The 27,595-nt window shown below is 33.0% G+C and overlaps 1 protein-coding gene across 3 annotated transcripts in view; it reads left to right on the top strand.

Annotated features, from left to right (window-relative positions):
• The first annotated feature begins 7,053 nt into the window (after positions 1-7,053).
• LOC119640103 (segmentation protein cap'n'collar) overlaps positions 7,054-27,595 on the top strand; it is a 90,854-nt gene continuing 70,312 nt past the window's right edge. The window contains exons 1-3 of one of the 3 annotated variants that reach the window (XM_038037925.1): positions 11,604-11,682; positions 14,335-14,644; positions 17,019-18,724. In XM_038037925.1, the coding sequence (XP_037893853.1) occupies positions 17,666-18,724 (1,059 nt within the window). In that variant the 5' untranslated portion in view covers positions 11,604-11,682; positions 14,335-14,644; positions 17,019-17,665. Of the gene's footprint in view, positions 7,464-11,417; positions 11,683-14,099; positions 14,645-17,018; positions 18,725-27,595 lie in introns of those variants that run through there. The other 2 variants (XM_038037924.1, XM_038037927.1) reach the window with 2 other exon arrangements.

The raw sequence follows: 27,595 nt of genomic DNA on the forward strand, positions 1-27,595 counted from the left end.
AATTTAAAAAAAAAAATCATTGATTAGTTAAATAAATAATGAAATGATGTAAAAAAATTAAATATATTTTGAAAATTAAAAAAAAAAAAAAAACTATAATAATATAATTGGGAATTTTTTAAATAAATAAAAATATTGTCTAAAATATGAGAAGCCTTTGGAAAAGAAAACTGGTTAACTCCAAGATCAAAAATAAAAAATAAAAAAAATAAAAAAATATTTATACTACAATCACTAGAAACCTTTTATTTTCTAATACAAAATAAAATAATTAAAGAGTTAACCTAGTAGATAAGTAAAATACACGTAAATTAATTCTTTTTTATTTTTTCTCTTATTACAAATAACATTACATAGTATAACCTAAAACAAAATGCAACAAAAGAAAGGTCTCAATATTTGTAATTAATTAAAAGCAAAAACAAAATTCCAAAATATTTTTTTAGACCCAATGCCAAGTATAATCCGTTTTTAATTTAAAAAACAAAAAAAAAAAACAAAAAAAAAACTCTAATTTAGTAAACTTGTAAAAAAAACACACCTAAGAAATGTTTGTAAAATAAATTTTTTTCTCATTTTTTAATTAGAATTTTTTGTTTTGCATAATTTTTTTTTTTAAATAATAGTGTATGAATGAGTAAATAAAATATTATATATATATTTTTATTATTATATGTACATATATACATATTTACATTATTTGTACGTACATATATATCTATATATATGTATATATATGTAGTGTACAGATATTTTAAAGAATTTATTCAAAAAATACAAAACATTTATAAGCAAGCATACACGTAAGATATCTCCCATCTCTCTCTCTCTCTCACTCTCACTCTACTATACTGTTACGTATATACAAAGGCAGATGTATATATGAAATGAATTTCTCATTACTCATATTAAAATCGACATATAAACTAAGCGCTATACGAGATTTTACCTAGTTTCCTCATTAGAATACTTTCAACCATAACCGACTACTATTACTATTAATCCCTTACTCATTAGAATTTCAAGCATAAAAATATCACAAAATAACATAAAAAAGGCATTTTTTTAAACTTTTTACCAAGATTTTATTTCTCGCTAAGCTAGAATGAAATGTATTAAGTAATCAATTGTCATTAAAGAACAGCTAATGCTACATGAAATTTTTTTTTTGTTTTTTCAAATCGGAAACACCACGACATCTCACCAATCATAAAAAAAGTAAAAAAAAACTGTTCGTGTTTTGCAATGTTTGTTTATAACGGCATCAGGAGCTATAAAGTAACCAATCGCCTAATTCGGCCGAGACCGGATCGATTTAACTGCTGCTGTCTCGCACGTTTTAATTAAGAAAACTCAAATATTTGGACCGTATCAAGAAATAGACTCCGCATGCGTCATGTCACTCTTGAACACTTACGGAATCAGTCAAAGTGATTACAAGATGGTATTATCTCTTAAACGGTTTTTCTAAAATATTTTGCAAAAATGATTTCAAAAAAGCCGATTGACTTTCATATGACACCTCAAGTTTTAAAATACACAAATAGAAGAACGATATATTGTTAATACATGCGCAATTGCCCTCCCATTGACATTTTAACATCCACATATCTTAAGTCGCCATAAGTCCCTCTACCCTATAAATGGCCCTTCGTAGCGATAAAAGTCTTGCATAAAACAAAAAAATGTAATTTCAAATAAATGAAATCAACTCCGAAAGTAATATCATCGCAATAGTTCAAAAGTTCCATTATTACAAATCAAACGAATTATGGGTGAAAAGAGAGAAAATTCAAGTTTTTGAAGCAAAACTTCAAAGATTGCGCTCGCGTTAAATACTATATTTCAACATTTACCTATAAAAAAGAACAAAAGAAAAAAAAAATAAATAAAATTCTTATGCTCTATAATGTGGAGTGAACGTGCCTGATTTTTTCCATTTTCAAAATAAAAGTTTTGGTCGCGTAGGCGAGTGGGCGTCTTTGGAAAAGTTTATCTTCATTTTCGCTACAGGGAGAACGTTTTCCACAAATACTATACAATTGCGCAGGCAGACAGATAGGCAGACGAACAGACGGACATGTTTAAGTATCTTCCTGTCCGCGCGTTTGCATACTTTATGGGGTTTTGGAAGCTTCTTTCTACGGCCTACAAGGGTATTGAAAAAAGAATTAAATTTTGATAAAGTATAATATTGGGTAGACGTGATCAATTTTTTTCCATGTTTGTACAGCTACTACGGCGTCGCCCATAAAATATGCGTTAAAATTTTTGTACATTTATCTTCTACAGTTTATAAGCAATCAGCAGAAAACAATTTTTTATTCCTTTTGAAAAACGGGGGTATTCTCAGTTTACTTGGTACTGTGGGCTTGTCCCTTAACCAAACGGATTGGGCCCATTTACAAAATCAACCTGTATGCAAGAACTTCCAATGTTTCCGCCAATTTTAATCGATAGTTTCATTTTTGCGGCCAGGAGAATGATTATAACAGACATTCTACAGACGGACAGACGGACATGATTAAATCGATTTAGAATTTGATGCCGACTAAGAATATATATATATAATCTTTGTGGGATCTCCGATTCTTCCTTCCGAGCGTCGCAAAACGTTTTGACAAAGTGGACATACGTCTCATCCTTCGGTGATGGGTAGTAAAAACTCATTTATCACTAGATCGAAGTTTAGTTTATCTCCTGTGTTGTTTTTTTCTTTCGTTTGATTTTCTCTTTTCACATTTTCTGACAATTATTACCATTAGCATTAGTACATTGCCAGTAATTGGGACGTATGAGTGTTTTTTTCTTAACGTCATTTAAGAGCCTTTTGTAGGAAGATTGCATGAATTTTACGATTACTCATACGACAAGAATGAATCTCTACTAATGCATGCATGAATATTACACTTTCTATTAGAAATTCTTTGTTACTTTTTTTGTTACATTTACGTTAGTCTTTCGTTTTCTTTAACTTTTCGATTTCATCATCTATAGAAATCAAATATCACTTAATTCATGAAATGCAAATGTAAACGTATACATAAGGGCAGAAGGAAAAGAAAAAAAACCATAGAGAAGAATATAAAAACAAATACAATTTTTTGGAAGCATTTTACTCTTATTAAAAAGAACAAAAACATAACACAATATATAAGAAAACTTTATAAAAATTTACAGAGCAAATAACTGAAAGAAATTAAATTTTATTAGAATTTACAGTGATATTAAAAAAATATGAAAGAATATTATAAATGATAATGAAATAATAGAACAATGGACTAAAGCTCTAAAGCAATGAATGAATAAAAAGAAATCAAATCAAGAAACTTATGACATTCTCTAAAGAGAAACAATAATTTTTTCTTTATACTAAGATGGAAAACACTAAATAAGAAATTATTACAATTCTCTTTTTTATTTATTTCTTTATATGTATATGTGTATAACCGTCCAAGAAATTACCATTATTTCAGTTTTCAACTACAATTCCATTATTATTATTTATTTTCTCATCAACCAATCACTCAGGTCATTCGGTCAGAATGATTACAAAACATTGTAGATAAAGGGTGAATTTATAAGAATTTTGGTATTTTGCTTATAGCACGCAAAAGAACTCAAAGGCTCTATATCGCAACTGTAGCAGAATTCTGAATCACTTGATCTATATCATCTTTTCATCGAAAACATACTCATATAACCATTCATAGAAGTTCTAAAAGAATGATAAAATCAGAAGTTTCTCATAAATTGGAACTGTACACAGCTTTGTTACACAAAACTTTTATATAGAAATGATTTTAACCAGCAGCAAGTAGAGCTCGCCTGACGTTTCCTGTTTATGTCTAAGTTAGTGAATAGTAGAGAATTCGCTTCTATGTGTATAACTTCTTGTCCAACAATCCCCAATACATACAACTATTTACATAATTTTGTATCGACGAGCTGAGTAGAGTTTAATTTCATTGTTATTTCTACGATCGGAACACCGTACACGGATATATCTTTCCCTCTTTCTCCCGCTCCCTATCACCCTTCCTCCTTATTCGCTTATGTCCGTCTGTCACTGGTCTTTTCCTAATATCGCGGTATAGGGTAGTAAGATTTTATTTGGACGCGAAGCTGATGTATTTCCCGCCCGAAGGTGTATGGGGCTAGCCTGCCTCGCACAACCCTAAGCTAAAAAAACCCACTCGCAAAGTGTTCATCTATACGTAACACATGCAATAGTCAAACCAGCAGCCCAGGATGGTCCCGTCAATTTACGAGGCCAAAAACAGCATTAATCTGTCACTCTTTGTAATTGGAAGTGTTCTTCGACTATTTTTCTTATGAGTTCAGACTTTCGGATGAGATAGTTTTACTCCGACAGATAGGAACGAACCTCATCACTAAAAACAACTTTGTCTTGTTTGAAATATCATGAATTTCAACATTCAGGCATTCTCAACTTCTAAATGGTAAACAGAATTCCCAAAGTTTTTTCTTATTAAACGGTAGTTGCATGTCGGCAGAGTAAATGTGGCGCGAAATTTAAAAGATCACATTTTGCTAAAAGATCTTCTGGGACAAAATGGTTGCATTTGCTGGTCACAGATCCCCAATAAAGGATCGAAAGTTAATTTTCGCAAAATTCTTTCTAAGCTTGGTGATCAGATCGTGCTTCTCCCATTATCGTTCTTTATTCTCGTCAATTCTTCTCCTTATCCTGTTCTCTTTGCGTCTCCTTTTTCTCCCCTTATCATTCTTTATTCCTCTTTTTCTTTCTCTCTCTCTCTTTCTAAACTTATCCAGGCTTATTGTTATGCCTTCGCTTTTCTGTCAGAATCGTTTCATACTAAATAAATCGTAATTCACCTCTTACCTAAGTTGCTTATGCATTTATTTTGTATTTACTTGGAACCGTCCTTTCTTGCTTTTACTTATGAAACTTTTTCAATTTAATTATATTTTTTTAATAAATTTTCCTATAAAACAATAATAAACATTTCATTAAATTCTGCAATCTATAGACAATTGTTACAACAACAAGAACAACTAATGAAGAAAAAAAAATTTGTATGTAAAAAATAACAAGAGAAAAAAATTCACAAAAAATAATAAAAAAAAAATAGAAAATAAACGAATCAAAGTCTATTCTCGACTCTTATACACCCATACACATTCATATACTGGTAGTAAATTTAATTTAAATGTATTTATGTATTTAATTGTATTGTAATGTAATGTATTTTATGTATCTAAGTATGTAATTATAGAGAAATATAAAACAAATGGGAATAAATTACAAATATATAACAAAAACAACGGAGTACAATTTTTTTCATTTCAGAAAGTTTCGAATCGTCTTCTTCTTAAATGCGAGCGTATCTTTATTAGGTAATATAGTGTACCTAAGATCATTACCGTTATGATAAGAGCAAAGGAATACAAATACTAAATTAATAATGACTTTTTCAGTATCATATGTACTCAATTATAACCATATGTTAAGTGGCCACCACTTAAACTCAGGTAAAATGCTATCATTAGGAGGATATTAACTCTTTCGAGAACATGTCATGTTTCTTTATCTTCTACTTCGATACAACCACTATGGCTTTGCATAGTAGTAGTTGAAAAGACAGTTTCCATGGGTCTTCCCGTGTGATGCCGTGAGTGAGTTTGTACTCTTCGTGTGTACTAGAGAGAAACCGTATCGTCGTCATGTGTATCACGCTTAGAAATAAGCATCGGAGAACTTTTGTGTCCTTTTATGCTGTTGTTTCAGGAAGGTCTACTTAATTAAGCAGTCCATTCGAGGATTGCAATGTATCTTTTTTTAAAGTTTTGAGGGGGAATTATTCGATCCAGCTCATGGTTTGGAACCCTTAAATGCATCTTTTCAATGTGATGGTGTGAATAGATTTTAAGTTTGATCACTGACAATGTTGACAAGTTTCCTCTATTTCTTATTTAAATTTTTACTACGGTAAGAGTTCTTGTAAAGGATCGCGGACAGGCAAATGGATGAAAGGACAGACGGACAAGCAGACACGCTTACATCGATTCGGTATTTTGGAGTGATCATTGCTAAAAACGTAAAGGTGTAAATATGCAAGAATCTAAGATGTAAAGGCCTGAAGAAATGAAAATCTATAGATCCAAGGGTTTTGGGAGGATTTAATGACTAGCAGGTTTAAAAATCTAAAGATCTAAAAATTTGTTGAGATTTTTTTATATCTATTTGCTCTTGATCTTAAAGATCTAAAGAGACGACCACGTGGCCATCTAAACAGGTAAAGCTGTTTAGGATATAAAAATCTAAGATCTAAAGACGTGAAAGCCTAAATACGTAAATGTGTTTTAAGATTTTAGACCTAAGGATCAAGGGATCTGAAAACGTAAAGTCTAAAGACTTTAAGAAGGCTTAAGATCTAAACGCGTGAGGGTCTAAATATCTAAAGTCTTGGAAGACTGTAGTATGTGGATTGTTTCAAGATATGCAGAAAGCTGTAGCAGATGTAAAAATCCGAAGATCTAAGATTTTCAAAGGCGAGTGGATCGAGAAACCTAAAAATTTAAACATTTTCAGATCTAATGAGAAATCTATGAGAAATTAACGATTCGAAGATTGAATATTCTAAAGTATAAAGCAATCTAAGGCGACCTGAAGGGTGCATTTTTATTGATTCAGAAATCCAATAAAAAAATTCTGAAAAGCGAGCAAGAGCTTAAATGTGATCTAAATAACATAAGGTCGATTATAAAAATCAAAGATCTGCTTCCGTTCAACTGTTTCATAGATGCGACGATGCGACAGCCCTGCCTTTAAATGATAACTAATGCTGGAAGTTATTTGTACTAGAACAAAAACAAAGACAAAAATAAAGCAAAAAAAAAAAACAAAAAACACATTACAAGTCAATGAGTGTAAAGTAGGTTCTCTCCTTCTCACAAATACTTATTTTAATTACAATATTATTATTTAAACTTTTTTGCAATTTCATTGTTTTTGCCCTAAGAGCGCATTAATAGTGTTCCATTAGCTTTTGCTTGCATTGAATCAATTTTTCTACTTTCTCGCTAGTTTTGTTCTTTTTGTTTGTTATTTGACCGGCTTTCGCCAAGCGAAGAATCGAATCAAACCATTTATAAAGCGGTTATTTAATATAACAAAAAAAAAATATAATAATAATAATATATTTATGTGCATTACAGTTAATTCCAAATTTTAATACGTACTTAATATAAAAGTGTAAAACTATTACAGTTAATCATATCTTATAATATTTCAAAAAAAAAAAGAAAAGTTTACTAAAAGTACTATAAAGTACTTTATATATACATATATATAAAATTGTATGCAATCCGACGACCACTTGTGAAATTGAAAATTCATTGAATTTCATTCTTGTACAAAACAATATAAACGCAAACTAAAGTGCAATATAGCATTGAGTTCTGTAAGTCAAGCTAAGGTATGTAGTAAACTTTCTACCTCTGCTCTGACATTATTATAAAAACCCATCTAAACGATTTCGTGTACTAGTATAACATTTACAAAAAGGAACGCGCAAATGAATTAATCCAACAAAACGATCGAGGGCCGGAAAGGGGACTGAAGAAAGTGTGCGTTTGAGAGAGATGGAGAGAGAGAGAGAGAGCGAGAGTAAAGCAAACTTTTATTAAAGCATTCGACTTGTTTTGCATTGCGTTGTGTCGTGTTTATTAAGTGACGTTGACGAAAACATGGAACGGCGTTGGTTTCTTCTTTTCTCCCTATGCATGGACAGACTTACGGTACAGATCAAATTTAGTCATGAGGTCATGCATACGCAAACTTAAACCTTATTTATTTAACTTGAAATCACACAAACCGATACACGAGAGCTCTCTTTATGTGCTAGCTTGTCTAACTTTTATGTTAATATCGGTGAAAAGATGAAATTCAAAACAAAAAAAGTGATTTATTATCTATATTATAACGTGGAAGAAAAGATAAATACGCAGAGATAAAATGTTTTTAAAATAAATTTAAACCGACTCCACTTAATGAACAGAAATAACTGTTGACTTAAGAGCAACTATATCTAGGTTATCTAAAACGAAAGAAAATAAAAAAAAATTTGAATCAAATCCACCTTCCGCCAACATAGCTTTAACGCGGAATCATGGAAAGCTGTCGATAAAAATACAACAGAAAATCAATAGATTCAACTTTCAATGAATCACTTTATGCGCGATCTTCCTCCTCCTCATCTAGATGAGAAAGAAGAGCATTCCGTTTAGTTCAATTTCCCTGCCGAAGCTTCACACTTTCGAAAATTTCCTTTTCGCTTATGCTGATTTTCTTTTAAATTAACGACTAAAGTCTTAGGACTCTCTTTAGGGGATATCCGCAATATAAAGGCTTCCATAACCTTTACCTGTCCTCTAAAGACTCTTGTTGGATATCGCAAACCATATTCGGTGCACACTACGTCAAAAGAGATAAAGTCACTTTTTTAATCGGTTTTTATATCTGAGCTGATTACTTGAATCACGGGCAATAGTTCGATGATAAACCAATTTTGGGAACTATGTTACTGCGATAACAAACTAAATCGAATAGGACATGCATCCACTCATGCATTCAACCGTAAAGAATTTGTTTTGGATGACATTTTCCCCCTAGCACGTATTAAGACTTGGATGACGGAGATTACGCTTTGCATCGACGCAAGTAACACTAACGTCATATTCTTTTATATCTTCCCGGGCTGGTCCCTCCAACTTGACCAATAGATTAAGTGGGAAGCCTCCAGAAGTTATATAATGTCTGAGGTAATTCTGGACTAAAAACTGAACTTTGATGGACACTTGAACAGTGTGAAATATGGGTTACTTTACGGGAATTAAACAATCTAAAACTGCACTTGCCATTTCAATGTAAATATACCGATTCGCATGCCCTTCCTACGCCGCAAGGTTAACTGCCATATTGAACTGTTCTCGGGAGAGGCTTAAACTGACACAAATGCCTACTTAAAATTGAGATTCGCTGTAAAATCCTTTGGGCCCAGCGCCCAATCTCTTGATCGAACGACTGTAGTTTTCTAGGTTGAGTAGGAATACCGCGCATATCTAAGCCCTTGGCTGAACGTTCGCCTATTGTCCATTCATCTTGATACTGCAATGCGTTGCCGCTGACTTTGTGACCCTCTTGATGACTCCTTAAATGCTTTCAACAGAAAATTGGCCTCAACGGTTTGTCCGATTGCAATGCTTAATAATGGAGCAGAGTGTTCATTTGAATAGTCTTTAGTTTCTTCCAATTCACGATTTATATTAACGTATGTACTATGTATATTGGTCTATGGCTTGAAGTTGCTAATATATTTGAATAACAAAAGAAAAAAAAAGAGAAAAAATACATAAATTTGTAGCAAAAGTCACAGTCGCTTACTAAGTCATTCTTCTATTAATGTCTTCGAACAATTGGTAAATTAGTTTTCAGGTTATGTTTCGTTTCTCAATAGTCTTGAAAAGCATTCCTTTAAAGTTTTGATTTGGTCGACCTTAGTAATGACTTGTACTTTTGGAATATACAAAATTGTCTACGAAGGAAAATTTTCTTATGTAAAATAGAAGAGTTTGCGAAAATTTACCAAATCTCTTGTGTTTCTCTAAATGATAGCATTCACGTGCGATGAAACACAGAGTGCGGAAATTAAGCACCTAGCACGGATAAGAATTTTGTTTTTTGTTCGTTACTTGCAGAGAGGGTTTAACGTAAAGATATATATATATATATATATAAATGCAACTTTATCATAGAAAGCAATTACACATACGTTCATATAAACGAGATACAGTGTTAAGCGGTTTTCGTTGCCGACGCTAAATTATTCACAAAACACATTGTTTACAAATATATGCAATATTTTCTCAAATCTCATTCTTACACTCCATCTCGCTCACTCTCTCCTTTAGCTTTCTTCTCTTGTGTTAGAGTAAAAAATTCTTTTGTTTCATTTTTTTTCAATATTTATTTAAATCGGAGTTGTGCGTCCGTTTACAAGCATGGATTTGCACGTTCATATATACATGTACATGTATATATATAAATATGCAATTATCAATAATTACATTATTGCTTACATTATTAATGATCTTATCAGATTTCTTAGAAATGTTTTCTGCTAGCAAGCAAATTGAATAATTTCTAAAATTACTAATAAATATCGAACCGCTCAAGTGAAAGTGTTGTAAGGTAAGCAAATTGTTTACTCTATCCAAAGTGTTAATATTCTATTAAACTTGTTTACACTTTGCTCAGATTACGTTTGTGTTCTAATTTTCGATTCGTATATTTATACACACGTATGCATATGACTAAGAAAATAACGATAAGCACGTCACTGACAATGTTGAAAAATTGTAAATTGAGAAGAAAATCGAAATTTGTTTGACACCTTTACTACTGTTACTGCAAGGCTTAGTTCGTCATTGCTTTTATAAACACCTATGCGAAGATGTAGAAATTGCATATAAGCGGTAAACCATATCAACTAAGATATGCTGAGTTTTTGTTTCTATCTGCCGGTTTGTCCGTGAAACTGTTAGAGCCGTAAATCTTATCAGCTTTTTTATTTTAGACGTAAAGCTTACGTCTACATGTTTATCTACGCTATGCAAACACATTCAGCCAGGGCGACTCTTTTATGCATGTACGAAGGTTTTAAATTTATTCCATGTGGCGAAGCGTATGAGAGTGATCGGCTTTATTTCGGTACTGAATATACTTATACTTTGATATATCTGGACAAAAGTTCTTGTATGTATGGTTTTCTATTATAATGTAAGCTTTTGCGGGTGAACCAAGCCCATCCAGTCACTTGCTCTGTATTATATCCGGAATCGTGTGCTGTTTACGAATATATGCTTCAAATCAGTACCTATTTATCATACATATATATTTTCAACCTAGCGAACGTCAACTACGGATGTATATTTGCGAAGTTTCATGTTTCTGTTTCTTTTTTAACTTTTGCGACCGCGAGTTTGCCAGTAAACATATAGAAGGACAGGAAATTTGAGCTGATTAGATATATATGTGCATAGCTTATGTAATCGCTAAAGTATATTTCTTACGTCCGGTGGCCACATATAATAGTTAATTTCCATAAACTTACTTTACAAATGTATATCCGCTTCAGGAAAGAACTTACTTCACCAGTTTCGATCATATTCAAATATGATATTCTCTCGTTTTAAGTCCATTATTAAGAGATTTTTCCTATTTATATTCTTATGAGCCTAATATAAGTGCAAGTATGCAATCCTCTCTTCGTAGATGTTTTTAAGGTGTCCTACTAAAAACGTTTTTCATTAGTTATAAGGTTTTTAAACTATACATTTAAGACGTCGGTCGCGTTAATTTTATTTTTCAGATCATTATTCGCTTCTTTTTAAGTAACATATGTTATAAGCAAAACGATGAATTTGGAAGACTTACCAAGATTGGAGTCTTTATCACCCATTAAAGACATTATCTATCACAATTTGGCAGATCAGATTAATTTAAATCGATTGGAGCCACAATCATCAATTGCACCAATGTCAAGTAAAAATTATCTTAGTAAACCTTACATGCTTGAGAATAACAAAAGTGGAAATGAACCTATGTTAAGTGGCGGTTTAAGATATATTACGCAGGTAAGTTTGTTGCTCTTTTTGTTTTATTAAATTTGTAAAAAACAAAATGATAAAAGAAAAAGAATTGTGAATATTCTGTAAAAGAGAAAATGCAATTTCGCAGTTAAATAACTGAAGGAAATAAAAATTCGCACAGAGTTGCTTATTAAAAATAAAACGCAGCTACATTTTACAACTTCACCACGAAAAAAAACTTTTGTAACCATGACAATAAAACCCACCACCGCATAACAGTGCGGTATGAGGTGAACAACAGTGCAGAAAGCAACGCATAAGAAAAATTTTATGAAATTAGTCGCCGAAAAAAAATTGGAAAAATTACAAGTGAAAGAAATCGAGGCGTGTATGTCAACAATTCCAGACTGTTTTTTTTTCTTCAAAAGAAAAAAAAAATTCAACGTCTATAATAAAAAAGTAAACAGCAAATCTGTGTCACTGTTTAATTACGGATTAAAGTTCAAAAGCCGACAAAAAGGAAAAGCAACAAAAAAAAGAGTTAATAATAAAAGTAAAAAAAGGAGAAAAACGTGATGTTAAAGTTTACATAAAAAGAAAGTCAAAATAAGAAAACAATGAATATTTAAGCAGAATTGAGAAATTCTTTCTAAAGATTTTTGGGCAGGGGCATGTCTAATAAGTAACTTTCAAACTAAAATTTTACACAAAGAGAACATATTTTGAAAACATTTCACTTAATTTTCTCTGTTTATAAAACATCTGTCAGTTTGGGCGCGTTTGTGCTTAGTGTTTCTAGTAACGTGTGGTATAGTTTGTGCAATCTTTTTCCCTCAGATAATGAATGCACAATTTGTTAGGACATCTCTTCTGCTTAATTTGATTTCTATTGAAATTAAATTAAATCTAGATCGGTTTGCGAAGTAAAAGTTAAAAAACCACGAATATCTACCATTCCTCTCCTATAATTTTGTTGTGACTTTTGTTTGGTTCAAAGCGTTATTACAGTGTTGCCAAGAAGTGTATTTCAAAACAGTTTCCATATTTGATAGCGAATTTGTTATTACAGCGTTCGGGAAACAATTTTTTTTGTTCAAAATAAAAAACGACTTTTCGTATTTTTCGTATTATCATCAACAGTCGATACTCGATAAACTTAACTTCTCAGTTATCTCACGTGTTATTCAGCCGTTTGCATCAATGAATGTCTTTACTTTGTGCATATCCGACATCGAAATTTTGCAAACCAGTTTTGGCAACGGCGTTCTGTCAATACATCTCCTCTATACATATTGGGTAATTTTATTCTTGCTTGAATAGCATTTTTACCTTTTCGATAGTAAAAAAGTAAAATATACCGCAAATTTTGGTTTTCAGTGCCCAAAATTTAAAAAGGTGCCAATCGAAAGCTACTATGTGTCAAACTTTTCACAACTAAGCCTTGCTATATTAGTTATCAAAATATATGATAATTATGCGAAGTGTGAAGTTGACTGTAAAAAGATTCAATTAAGCCCTCCCCGAACAATCTAACATGTTTTAAATCTTTGATCTGAGTCTCTTTAAATTTCAAATTAGATTATTTCAAGTTTTCCAAAGCGCGCACTTGACCAAGGGAGACATGTTTTCAACTAAATTCTACTTTATCTTACCTTTTTAAAAATCCTTTCTAAGATTTTGTCAACAATGATCTACATAGAAAGTTGAGAGTAATGTTTTGCATGCAGTAAAAACTATGATATACTTATGGTAGATTTTATCCATAATAATTTTTCATTTGGTTCCCATTATATTTCAGAACGAATCATTGCGTAATTCATTGCGCAATTCATCACGTATTCTTATTACCAGCGATTTTATATTTGCTTCAACGCTTTATTATTTAGAGCAGCATTAATTTATTGAGCGTCGGCAATACTGTACTGTACTTGAAGAGGGTAAATTCTTTTTCTCACTCGCGTTTTCATTTATCTCTTTTTTTTTTTTTTACTTTTTTAATGGTGAAATTACTTTTTTGTTTTAATGCCAAAGTCAACTTGTTTTTTACATTTGTAACAAGAAATGCATTTTGTTTGCTATTAATAGCGGATTTAATAAATCTTGAAAATAGTTGTGTGCCTTTTTCGGAATTGCTTTGCAAATAATTGTCTTTGTTTTTACCTTAACATTGGATGAAAGCAGTGAAAACTAGGAAAACAAAGAGAATTAGTTTAAAAACGAAAGAACCTTATTGTGCAAATGTTTTGTGTTTTTGTTTATCTTCTTCTTTTTCTCTAAACATATGATTCATAACATTGCTGGTTGATGATATGTAATGCTTTTGTGATAATACGAACAATTTGGAGTGCTTTGAAGAAAACCGTCAAATTGTAAACGTATTTTATGTTTATTTATTAGTAAAAAATATTAAAAATATATCGTAAATAATTAATATGAATTAAATATTAATTACTTATCCATAGAAATAATGGCGCAAAATTATAAAGAAATTCGTTAATAATGTGTGCGGGAGGACACGCACATCTTTACAAGTCTAACCAGATAAAAAATATTCAAACAATGAAGTGAAGTGATGAAACTAATAATAATAGATTTTCTTTAACACATATGTATATGTAGTTAATCCAACAAGAACACATATAGAAAATTGGCAACGCTTACGTGGGGTAATATTCATTTTGAAAAATTTAATTAAAGGTTTTAACCACAGCCGAGGATAGTTATTTGTGGTGCGCGCTCACCCCTAAAAACGAATAAAGCAATAAAGCCGAAGCCGCCAAATTTCGGCTTATTGACCAAGTTCAAGGACGTTATCAACAAAGAAACAAAACACATCGAAAATCTAGTAAGAGACATTTGATTGTTTTAAAAATCGTGAAATCAAACAATTGTAAAAAAAATCGAAAACTAAGAGACGCAAGAGTTTCTGCACAGTTAACCACGCCAACACCATCGTCCATTACTGCCATAACATAAGCATCAGATAAATAGGACGGCAAACAGAAAGGTAAGTGAACTTCTTCGTTTTCTTATATGCTTGAATGCTTAAGAGCATTGAAAGCATGAAAACATGTGCGCAAACAGTACCTTACGTCAGAAATTGTCCATATTTTCATAACTCGGAAATTGGTTGATCTTTTTTTTTTTTATCAAAAGAAACAGGCAATTAAAAACAAACAATGAAAGCACTCTATGGATAAAAATTAGTCTGTAGTCTATTTTAGATAGTGTTCTCTGTATTCCAAACAATCCCAAATACAGGTGGACGCGACTTTATGTATCCACTTAGAAACTCGATGACATAAATATATGCTTTGCATAGAGAAACTAACCTGATAAGTAATAAAGACATTTATTCGTTGAAGACTGTGTACACCGGTTTACTATATTATCAACGACCTTCGGGCTTTCTCCGGTAGTGCGATGTTAGAAAGAATTTTTGTATTAGTAATGGAAATACATTTCCCAAGAGCATTTGTCCTTCAGCGCAATTCTGATTAACGCGTACTATTATTATCGTTTGTTTACGAATGTTTACGATATTTTCATATCGTGCAGCAAGCCAATTAAGAATTTCCTTTTATTCATTCTTCACGTATATTCTTCCGACTTTTGTTTTTATAGCGTACGTCGCTTGCCGTAAGAGTATTTCAATTTTATGCATGTTCACGCAACAACGAGGGGAATTAGATCGACCTTCTATTATGTTGCTGCATTTGCAAATATTTTTGGAATTGATTTAAGCATTTTCTTATCTAATGTCTGTCCATGTGTTTTTGCATAGAGTTTACTGGTCATAATTTTCTAGATATTTTCATGAAATTTTGTATACCGACTGCCGACATTTAGTCCGAATCCTGTTAAGAGTGGTTTGGGTCAACCCATTTTTATGACCACACCTTTGCACAAAAACGTATGTGAGAAAAAAATCATTGTGTGCAGAGAACTTTCAATTTTTACTGTTGCTCGATAAAAGAGAGCACAGTACATTGGCTTCTTAGAGGCATATCGAAAATATGGAAGATGTTATTAATAAGAGATAGTTATATTTTAAACCGCCTTCCATATAAATGATCCTAAAAAAGGGTTTGCCATAAATTAGTAAAAGAAATAAGTCATCCTGTACAATTACTGTGTGAACTACGGACCACTTGAGACCTTACCCTATGTTAATGCTTTTCATAAAACCTAAGTCTTCATCCGGCAACAAGATATAAATTTTTAAATTTTATGACAAAGGCAAATGAGAAGTATGGATAGTTTTCTTGGACCTCTGCACTAATGCAAAAACTAAGAAAGGAATTTATACTTACAAAGCTTCGAACCCTCCCTTTTATGTCTGTTTGCTCGGGACCATTTTACACTGACCTAAACATTTAATAAACGCCTTTTAAGGGCCGTAAGTAACATTGTATTGTGACATTTTGTGAGCATTAATGCACCGTCCAACTACGGAATTGTAAGAGTAGCAGTAGTTTGTTTTAAAATTATAGATTAATATTTGTTCGGGGAGAAAAATTTTGGGTATTATGTTGTGAATCGCGAAATTGCTCTTTAGATATTAAAATACACTTACTTTCGTAAACGAAATTTCCTGGACAAAAGGCGGACCGACCGACAGACAGATGTAAATGGGATTGGTGACCATATCTCACTGCGACCGGGGATGGCATCTATATAAAGTAAATCTAAACCACATCTCTTAGTGAAGGATAGTGAAGTTTGCTGCATTTGAATTTTCGAGCTACGATAGAGAATATTTAACAATAAATTTTCGAACACAACTATCTAATTTCGTGTTTCAGACTTTTCAATAAAAATCCCCAAGTATGTTTACTGTGTACCATAACCAATGTGTTAACTGCGTATTCGAAATTTTAATTAGCTTTGAACATTTCAATTTTTGATAGTCTGCATAAATTACAATTTCTTTATCTCTTTGTCCGGAATTGTTTTGCAGCTTCATCATCTCGTACAAGGGAAAGTATACAAAATGTTTGTTAAACCTTATATATCCGCCTATGTGTGCGTGCCGTTTGAATGACAATTCAACGGCACTCTACTCTTTGATCGGTTAGTATCGCAGATTGAAATGTGCGCAAGGGACTTGAAGAAAAGATAGGATAACCTAAATGAACTTGAAAAATTTGATGCATATCCTTACAATCCTTGCAATCTACATACGTATCAAGACTGTATAGGGGTAATTTGTAAAGAGTTGCCGGAACATGCCCCCAGCGAATTAGTAAACGCTAAGAAGGAAAGATGATTTTCTTGATATTAAGTAAGAAAAAAATTTTTTTTTTTTTTTTTTTGATATTTTAAAAGCATTTAAAACATTATTTCTTCTATTTATTTTTTTTTTGCCTTTGTTTTTGCAGATCTCAGGAAACTTTACAAAATATGTGGAATTTCAAAAATCATTCTTAAACGGTAAAGCAAATCACAACAAAGAAGAGACCACAAGTAATTATTGAAAAGCAGGCTAGCGGCCACACATTTCCTATTTGAGGTCATACTCAGCGCTGGTGCCATTAAGCATCGTGTATTTATTATATAAGGAGAAGAGAGCGGAATACGAAGTAACCGTTAGGAAGTAAGGAGACGATTAATTTAATAATAATAACAAAACAGCGATAATAATTATTGCAAAATACGTCCAAGAAAAGAAAGAAAAGTGAACATATGGTTGTTCTGATTGGATGAAATAGATTTTTCTTTTTAAACCATACAAGGGGACGTCATTGAACTGTTTTCGTATTTGCTATTATTGTACATTGTATTGTAAGAAAAAGGAGGTGGTGGTGGGCGGTGGCGGTGAGGCAGATTGTCAAACAATCAACAAATCATATTCACAACGAAGCGACGAAGACGCAGCGAACACCTACGCGTCCTCATTTACATGAACACGCAATTAATGCCTGTATAAAGCAGACTGGTTGTGTTAATTAAAACAACAACAACAACATCAACACACATTTACGTATTGTTTTTCTTTTCCTTCGGAAATATAACAAACAAAATAACCATGATTTCGAATAAAAAATCATACACCATGAGAATGCTGCAATTGGCATTGGCCTTAAGTTTGTTGCAAGTGGATCCCGACAATTATTTGCAACAACGTTTACGCAATTGGGACTCGCAGCTCGAACTCCGAGATGGGGACGGTTGGGAATTGGAAATGTTAAGGGCTGTACCAATGGTCGAATATCCATATGCTAATCGAAAAACGATGATGCCTCTCATTGAAGACTTAATACGTTTCGATCGTCAAGATGTTGTCTTAACGAATACTAATTATAATGTGACCGCTTATCTTGTAAATATATCAAATGATACTTCGAATACAACGGCTGCCATGCAGGAATTCCAAAGTATATCCCCATCCGCTGCAGCATCAACGACAACGCCAGCAGCAGCGCCGGCTTCTGCTACGGGGACAATGGGACTCGAAGAAGATTCGTCCAGATCTACTGGTCCTGTTGTCACGGTGGCTACTTCTAGCAATTTCACTCATATCAATTTAAATTTTCCTTCACCTGATTTGGAACAGTTCCTCAATTCGGAACAATTTCAAGAGCAACATTCTATATGGGAACAAAATCTCGCGGACTTAAGTGATTTCAATGATTTACCCATCGTTAATAGTTATGCGAATTTACCGTTAAAAGATGGCCAACAGCAGTCTCAAGATAATAATTTTATGGATTTACATTTGGAAGATTTTTTGCCTTCATTCGCCAGCGCTACGAGTAATAACGAGGCAACGGAGGGAGCAGTAGCCCTAAATGATAGTTTTCCGAATCCCGATGAAGGTGTTGGCATTAAAATCGAAGAATTAGACGATGAAGATAATCAAATCTTGCAAATGGGAATAATGGACAACAAAAATTCCTGTTGGAAATCTTCTGCTTCAGAAAACATCAACAATAACAACAACAATAACAACAACAATCTATTAGAGAGCTGCGTAAAAAAGGAACCAGAAATTAAAGAGGAAGAAATCGAGAAAATCGTTATAAATGTTAAGGAGGAAGAACGAAACTCAAGTCTGTTTGTGATGGAACCGGACCTCAATCCAGAGGTAAAAAAGATATTTAAAAATCCTTCAATCCATAAATAATTGTTAGCAAGGCTCCTTTTTTTTTTGTTTTGATGTGCTCGTGGTAATGGTTATGATCCACCTAACTGCACTGAAAGCCTATGTACTGATAAGGTCTGTGCTTTAATCTTTAACAGATTTCTGATTTTCATCTTCGTCATCATCAGTCTTTGGGTTTTATCAGTCAAAAATTGTTGGTCGTTTTTTTCAATATCGCGCTATTATTAATACGCCAGCTTTAAAAAGCTTCTAAAATCGTTCGTATTACCCGTTATTGCATTGTTAGAAAGTTCGCTGCTCTATTTACATCAAATTTTCCTTTCATCAATTTTTTGCTTTATTGAGGACATCATGTTATTCACTTATATAAAAGTTATACTTATCAGGGATTGGTGTTCTGCTGACGGTTTAAGGTTTTTCTTCTTTTTTTTCTGTTTTTTTTGTTTTTTTTTTTTTGTTTTTACATACGTACGTTGTGTGTGTTGCCCATATGAATAAACTTCTTGATGTAATAGTTAGTGAATGTACCTTGATGTCATGAACGTGATGCATGGCTGTGCATATGCATATGTATATATGTTTATGTATTTTCAAAGCATACTAATGCATTTGATATGCAATGATGTCGTGCGTACAGTTTCTATCTAAACAAAATATAATACAGGGTGTCAAAAATGTACCGGGATTATTTGTATAAAGTAAAGTATAAAAATAAATACGTAAGTCAAGTGATTCGTTTACTCTAATCCGCTTAATTAACCCCATTCTCTTAGACTGTTTGCGAGATTGGGCTTAAATTGATTTTATATCATCAAAGAGCTAAAATGATTTTCCTCTAGGCACTAACCGCATCTAGTGCGTTTAGAGAATAAGCGTATAATCTAGGCGCGCTTTAGAGAATAAGCATATAATCTATGCGAGCCTTGTTGAACGACCTTAGTGTAGTTTTTAGGCAAGAATGAGTCTGTAAGAATAAAAAGTGGTGTTAGTTCAAACTATTACGAACAGTACGATGTTCACTAAATTTCTATAATAATGTTAGTGGCAATCTTCCGCAAGTTTGAACAAAAAAGTTATCTTTTATCATCATGGTTCTGGAATTTTCGATATTGCATCCTTTGAGTTATCCTTTGAATTTGTTGAATTGTTAGAAGCGTCATTACATACAATAACTTTGCATTTTCGAGCGAAACCTCTTTCTGTGAATTTTCCACTTATGAATTTCGCTTATGAAATTCCATTATATTGCTAAACAATAAGGCGAATCGTTTATTCCATATTAGAGTTCCGGCAGTGTAAAGCGATCTCTTGCTGATGCTGCAAGAATAGTAGGACACTATTAGCCATTCCACGATCGAGGCGTTACGTTATTATTTTATTTCGATAGTGAATGCGGTGTCAATGTAGAAGAAAGAAAAAGCAACATGGAGGGCTGTTGACATTCGTCCTAAATGTCCAAACAAAAAAAAGATCGCAGCATTCTATGAGCAGAGAGAGAGCAAATCTAATATTTGTTGAAATGCTTTCCACTAGCCTCATATCGCTACGCCGCATAATTTTGATATTAGAGATTGTCTGCGGTTGCTAAACTCAGTTGTTGCATTCCCCCACATGCCCGTGCTCATCTCCCACAATTAATATGAACATTTATAGCAAACTGATTCATAGAAGAAAAATGGAAATTGTCATCTTACTAGCCATTTGTTTAGCTAACTTGGAAAACAGAAAAAATTGACCCGAATCTTAACTTAATTTAAGCAATAAATGTTTCCCATGGGGTATTCTTCAAGCTGTTTTGGTATAAGTACAGCAAGGCTAAGAAGCAGATATAGAAATATTAGGTCATATAAAAAGTTGTTTTTGGTTTTTTCCGCAGGACGGCCTTCAAGCCTACTAAGACCTGATAGTCTTAAACGAACATCTGCTTGAAAGGTGAAATTTCAGCTTACATTTTCTTACGGATAGTTCTCTAATTCTTTGCCCATGTAAAAAGATATATTGATTTGAAAATGTGATGCCCGCATAATATAACAGGTAAGAAATTTATAATCAGCGGAGGCCGAAAAATTGTCAAAATTGTACTTGTAATTGTCAGATACAGTGAACTTTCCTTCGCAGAATCACGTCTGACTGATAAGAGCATTGGAGCATTTGTTCGCGAGCTTTAGTTCGCGATTTTATATGGAAAAGATTAAAAAAGGGCAACAAGCTCATTGGGCGTGAAATCGAGTGCTCTTTGAAAGGCAAAAGGGACAAAATTTTTAAAGATTTTTTCATTTTATTAAAATGTAACTAAAAACATTGATCCATTATTTCAGAACTTAATTTTCTGAAATTCTTCCCATTTATCATGCAGCTGTCGCATGTATAAAAATTCAACCATCTGAGAGAATACGTTTGTTTACAATTCTAGATAAGTTTGCATGTATTGTACCACTTTTAAGAATAAGCGTACAAAATTCTCGATGATTATAAGAGTTCGGTTCGAAAATTATTGAAAAAGAGCTTCGCAAGCCTTAGTAAGTGGGAGGGATATAGTGTAAATATTCAAACTTTTTTATTAAACTTAATCGGTTCGGTTTGTTCTTCAGAACTAAAACTTATTTTTTAGCTAAAATGTATTAATTATGATGTTCCTTTGAATTGAGAAAAATAGATTTTTCCGACATATTACTAAAGGTATGCCCTCTAGCACATCTGGCTCATATTCGACATTTGAAGAGCTCTAAATAATCGACAAGTAAAATTTTAAATCCATCTTTGCTGTGGTGTTATGATGTGTTTCTAATTATTGATGCAAATGCAGCATATTTAAGATTTTTTTGTAGAGGTCACTTCTTTTTTGGTTTTTTAGCTGTATTAGGAGAGAGCTGTAGAAGCTTTTGAACATTTTTAAAAATGTTGTTGTTAATTTTTGCTTTCTATCTTTACATCACTTTAGCAATTTTGAGAGTTCCAACGTAAAGAGATTACTTAGCATCCATCATCAACGCACTGCTTGCAATCCTGCAATCTGAGCCTCGCATACCCACCACCACTATGTTTTTCGCGTTCTATTGTCCAAGTTCTTTTGCTTGATACCCACATCGCTAGTATTATTAAGAAGAAAGGTAAAAATCCGGAAAAAAAAAATAAATTGGTTTTTGAAGGGTATGCTGAGAATAATAGGAGTGAACGAAGGACCCAGAAGTGATTTGCTCGATTCCTTTCCGTAAATTTCAATATCACAGATGTACCTCGCTCTGGTCGAAAAAGGCGATGACTTTTTGCAACTGGTACACTAAGACTGGCACGTAAGGAATAGGGGAAGCACTAAACATCAACCACATGACAGTTTGGAATCATTTGAAAAGAGCAGGCTACAAAAGGGAACTCGAAATCGCGGTGAAAACCGCAAACTTTTTATATGATCCATTGTGCTCTTAAGTGTTAACGCCACGGAATTCGTTCGCAATGAAACTATCCGCGATGAACTAGGAAAAGTGTCTTTGAGTTCGATTCGTTTAACTTGTATCCATCCAACATTGACAGAGAAATTAGCGAAGGGACTTGGCTCTCATATTGTCCCTAATTTGCTTGTTGCGATGCTTTGTATAATTTTTATGGCGTCCAAAAAATTCATCAAGAGAGATGAATAGATTAGATGGCAAGTTTAGGTTTTATACTCTTTGCAGTACTCGGAAGAAAAAGAAATGAAAACTTTTTAGAGATACACCCCGTATGGGCGAAACTTGAGTATCATCTATCTCTTACGCTTCTCGACTGAGATTTCGGAAAAGTAGTGAGAATTTGGGTTTTTTCCTTTTTTAAAGAGAAGAAGATTTGAAAATGTCTTCGAAGTGTGTCGAATTTTTACACGATGGAAAGTCGCCTTAGCTGTAAGAGTCTAATCTACGACGTTTAGGAAAACAAGGGTTTAATTTACGAGAAACTGGAAAAAAAAGAATTTTGCTCTTTTCACTTAGTAGCCTGGACTTCTCTGGGAAATTACTTTATCCATTTCAAAAGCTATCAAAAAAAAAAAGAACAAGTAAGAAAGTTATATTGGGCGGGGGCCGACTCTTAAGCCGAATCTCGCACACCCACTATAGACACGAACATTAAAAATGCGTTACATACGTAAAAATGGGTTTTTATATTTTCTATACCCATTACTCATTTTGCTTTTTCCCCATAATATATGTATCAACCAAAAGGAAGCTTCAGAGACCCTATAAACTATATATATTCGTGATGAGCGTGAAATTCTGAATTGATTAAGCCATGACCGCCCGTCGGCGTGTTGTGCATTGTTAGCACTCTCCTGGTCGCAAACATTAAGATATCGCCTTCAAATTTAGTAGAAATGTTCAGTTTTCGCACGCAGGTTGGGATTGAAAATGAATCAAATTGATCAGAGCGGCAGCCTGCAGTGGAGCATATAAACTGAGCACAGCTCCATTTTTCTTAACAACAATTTGTGGGTTTTCGTTTATATTACTTGGAAATTGTAAAACCCAGAAGGCTGATAATTTCCACAGCAACAATCGGCCATGCCCAAGCAAAGTTACGAGTGGTTAAATATTGTTTTTTTCACATTTTTGAGGGTTTGTGCTTATTTATCAAAAAGCAGAGAAGACAGAATGTTTAAAACAGTTTTGTAGTCAAGAGGAGGTAAGATGTATTATCTGCCTTAAAATGGGTTAATTCTAAAATGAATATGGCAGACACCGCGATCTAGTGGATTAATTTCTCCTCAATAAAACCAATGATATGGGTATTAAATAAAAGTACTTGGAGAATGGAATGCGAAAAACATAATGATGGGTATGGGAGGTTCGGCCTTCGTTGAATATAACTTATAATCTATTCAAGGTATTAATTGTTTTCGGATAGATGTAGAGTAAAGCGATAACTTAGGCCGCGCACTAGAGGCACTTGATTTTTAAGAATTCGCTGATATTCCATGGATAGGTTTTCTAGCGTAATTCGACTAATGGACCAAACAACAGGCCAAATAGTGCTCTAGAAGGTTGCAACAACAAATAAACAAATTATAGTTCAATTGACCTGCGACATCTACTGCAATGCTGCATACAATTGTAAGTACTTGTTTACTTGCAACTGTTCGAGATTGTGCGAGAAATAAATGTGTGTAACTGTTATGTTTGAAATAAACTTATGGAGTGAGTATGCTATCATAGTATTGCGAAGAAACAAAGATTTTGCTTAGAACTCGTACTTTTGATCAAACAAATAAACAATTAATACGAGTGGATTATTTAAAAATTATTTCATTCTCCGAAACGTATTCGAGCTACTTTTCTGCACCAATGGCGTTAAAAATTAGACAAATTGGACAATTCCGCCTGAGTGGCGAAAGGCGAGAAATTTCGACTAGCAACTCAATGGTCGTGGGTTCGAATCTCAAGTGCGGTAGAGTTTTTAATAAAAAGCCGACAGCCTTAGATGCTAGCGCTTCAATAGTTTAGTCTTAGAATTTATTTCTCTGGCGAAATTGATAATAAAAATAATAATAATAATAATAATAGACGGACAAATGTCATACAAAGGAAAAAGTGAAAAAAAATATAATGAACGATCACGAGTTCTATTTCGACACTGAAACCCAGTCGAGCCCACTTGCGGTTAAGGGAAGTTTGTAATGTAGGTTGAGATCACGTTTAAGTCAAACGTGCATAGGCACCTCTTCGTGTCTCTCTCTCTGTCTGTGTGCCTGCAACCTTTCCTGAGTTGTAAAATTTCATTATCTTCATCTTTAGGAAAGGCATAGAGAGTTTATCGAGAGTTGCCTGTAGAGACGACTTCAAGCGCATAGATCGAGGTCAACTGGATTGTCTTTTAAAAATACATTAAAGAATGTTTTGCTTTTCGGCGAGAGTACACTGTTTAATTGTTTCATGCAATGCAAGTGCGCTTGTTTGTTTGTTTGTTTATTGTATTTTTTTGTTACCATAACATTTCAAGTATTAAAAGCGAAAACACAAATGCAAGCCATACATGATCGTACGATTTCAAATGCATTCAACTTCTTTGTATAGGTGCGAGTGTTTATATTTTTATAAAATATTTTAAAGAAATTTTACACAATATGTCCTCAATTTTTGTAAAAATTTATTTATTTATTTTTTTTTGTATTTCTTTTGGAAATTTAAAAATAGCTTTTTCTACTGTGGTCAAGACATGCAGTTTTTTCTGCTTTTCTCTCCTTATATTTGCGGTTTTGCTGTTCGCAAAAGCATTTTATCACTTATTCTAATTTTATATTTGAAATTATTTTATATCTTATGCTTATCTTCATTTCATAATGTTTGTGGCTTTTTAGAATGGTTTCCAAATTAATTTAACACTGATTACGAAACGTAAACACCCCTTGATTGATTATCGAGGACGGCTGTGTATGTGTGTTCATGAAATCTATGCTCATATAAAGCAGTAATTGTTACACTCATGCGCTGAAGTTATATTAAAATTTTCACACATTTTCTGAGGTAAGCATAATTTGCATGAATATCGAAATAAATTTAGTTATGTCTGTCCGTCATATTACAACATTGTATACTAAGTAAGCTACACTACCTGCGAAGAGGGTGTATAAAGTTTGCGTGACAACAGGCGAAGCAATTTGAGAGATAGGCCTACGTCTTTATTATACTAATCTATCCAGAATCAATTTGTGGATCAATTCATTCGTAGGTCGTCGCATATTTTCAGATATTTTAATCAAATCTGCTGTAACCATATATTCCACGCGGTGGGCGAAGACTCTCTTTAGAAGTGGACCACTGCGCCTTTTTTTTTTTTTTGAAAAATTCGCTGTTGTTAGCATTTCTGGGGAAATTGTGGTTAAAAATAAGACCTTGGCAGGCGAAATGAATGTCGAAAATTTGGTTCAAGTGATGTGAACAAATGCAGATGTGAGTTAATCACTTTATGTGGGAATAAGTTTTCTGATTTTGTGAAGAATTGCATAAGGTGTACTGTGTCCGTTTATGGCATTGTATCTTATCCAAATTATTAATTCCACTGGTTCCACAAATCGGCTTTATATATTAACATAGAAAAGCTTTAAAAATTGCTTACACACTCCTGCACACACGGTAGTGTTTGTATTAGTCAAGAGGGGAATCATCATTAAAGACTTTAAATACAATTCTATCTGATAATAACTACATGTATGAAAGCATTTTGGTAGCTCTATATATATATATATATATATATATATATATATAAATGTATATTTATTTATTATTTACTTATAAGAAATGAAATCAAAATTCGTTCCTTTTGCTTTAGTAGGCATGTCGTTATGCACTTAGGTAATGCATTGCATATTACGTTTTGTGTGGCAGAACTAACGGTCTAGTAAAAGCACCCGGAAAATTTATGAAATCACTTAACCTATCAACCATTAGCAAATGACTTGGGATTAATATTTATAAACACATTATAAATGCACTGCTGCTGCTGCTGCTACTCGCACCTGCACACTACTTACGTATGTATTGGGTTTTTGAGTAATCATATGGCAAAATAGGTGGTGTGACCTTACAAATATATATTAAAGCATGAGCGCCTTAAACATTTCTCCCGTTTTTTTTTTTTTCCAATTCTCTCTCATATTATAATGATATAATAATAATTTCTTTTGCTGTTCGTTCAATAAGCAGCGAAAAGTTGATATATATCAACATATTAAACATTTGTGTGAACAATAACAATGCAATGCAATGCAATGCAATGCAATGCAATGAATGAAAACAACAAGTGATTCACTTATATGCTTCATAGCCTTCCACCTTCTTCTATTATTGTAAAGAAGTTATGCATGTTATATGTAAGAAGTAATCAGAGCGTGCGAGTAATCTCTTTGAAACCGCCTCCTGCAAGTACAATGTGATTCTTTCCGATTCACATGGATTTTGCGAAGGAAAAGCGTGCATTAGCTCAACAAAGCAAACAAAACAATTTTTATTGGTTTCTACACAATCCCTAAAACATCACAAAGTTAATCCTTTAACTGCGTGATTTTTACATACATTTCCATTTTCGTGAAATTTTGATAGGCACACACAAGTCATTTACTAAAAAAAAGGGGAAGAAAACTCTTTAAAACGGTGGTTCTGAGGAATTATATTAGAGTTCTACTGTTGAATGAAATCTTTCAAAAGCCACTGATAGTTCCTAAGGTTGCGATGCGCAACAGAAGGGAGATTCATTTACCTGGTGTATCCTATGTTATGGAATATTTTTGAAAGTGTAGTTTTGTCCGATTTAACAGCACAGGTAAACAATTTCTAAAGACCGTTGGAATTGCGTACCGATATCCGAACACATGCAGGCAACTTTCATCCTTTACAAGAAAATGTGAAAAGCCTGTAAGTTTTTTGGGGCATCATTTAGAAAAAAAGGCCTCCAGTCCAGGCAAAGTCCTGATAATTTTACTCCCGCTAATCCATTAGTGAGACCTTCTCATATACAACCTGAATGATATTTTTTATTCGCCTATGCAATTTTACGTTCTATTCCTAATAGATTAGGAGGAGTAATTGCCTTAGTTTTATCTATTGCTATTCTAGCTATTTTACCATTTTATCATTTAAGAATTTTTCGAGGCATTCAATTTTATCCTATTAATTAAATTATATTCTGATCAATTACTATAATTGCTATTTTATTAACATGAATCGGAGCTCGACCAGTTGAAGACCTTTATGTATGTAAAACGCTTTCTTATCGATAAAAGCGGGTCGACTGATGCGGCGACTTGACTGATTTTCCGCTTTAACTTGACAAACCGTAGGCTAGATTTACTTTTCTAGACAAAATTTTGAGCTCGCAATTGTGGGTCCA

The sequence above is a fragment of the Glossina fuscipes genome, unplaced genomic scaffold (assembly GCF_014805625.2).
Source record: "Glossina fuscipes isolate IAEA_lab_2018 unplaced genomic scaffold, Yale_Gfus_2 115, whole genome shotgun sequence".
In the NCBI taxonomy this organism is placed as follows: Eukaryota; Metazoa; Arthropoda; class Insecta; order Diptera; family Glossinidae; genus Glossina; species Glossina fuscipes.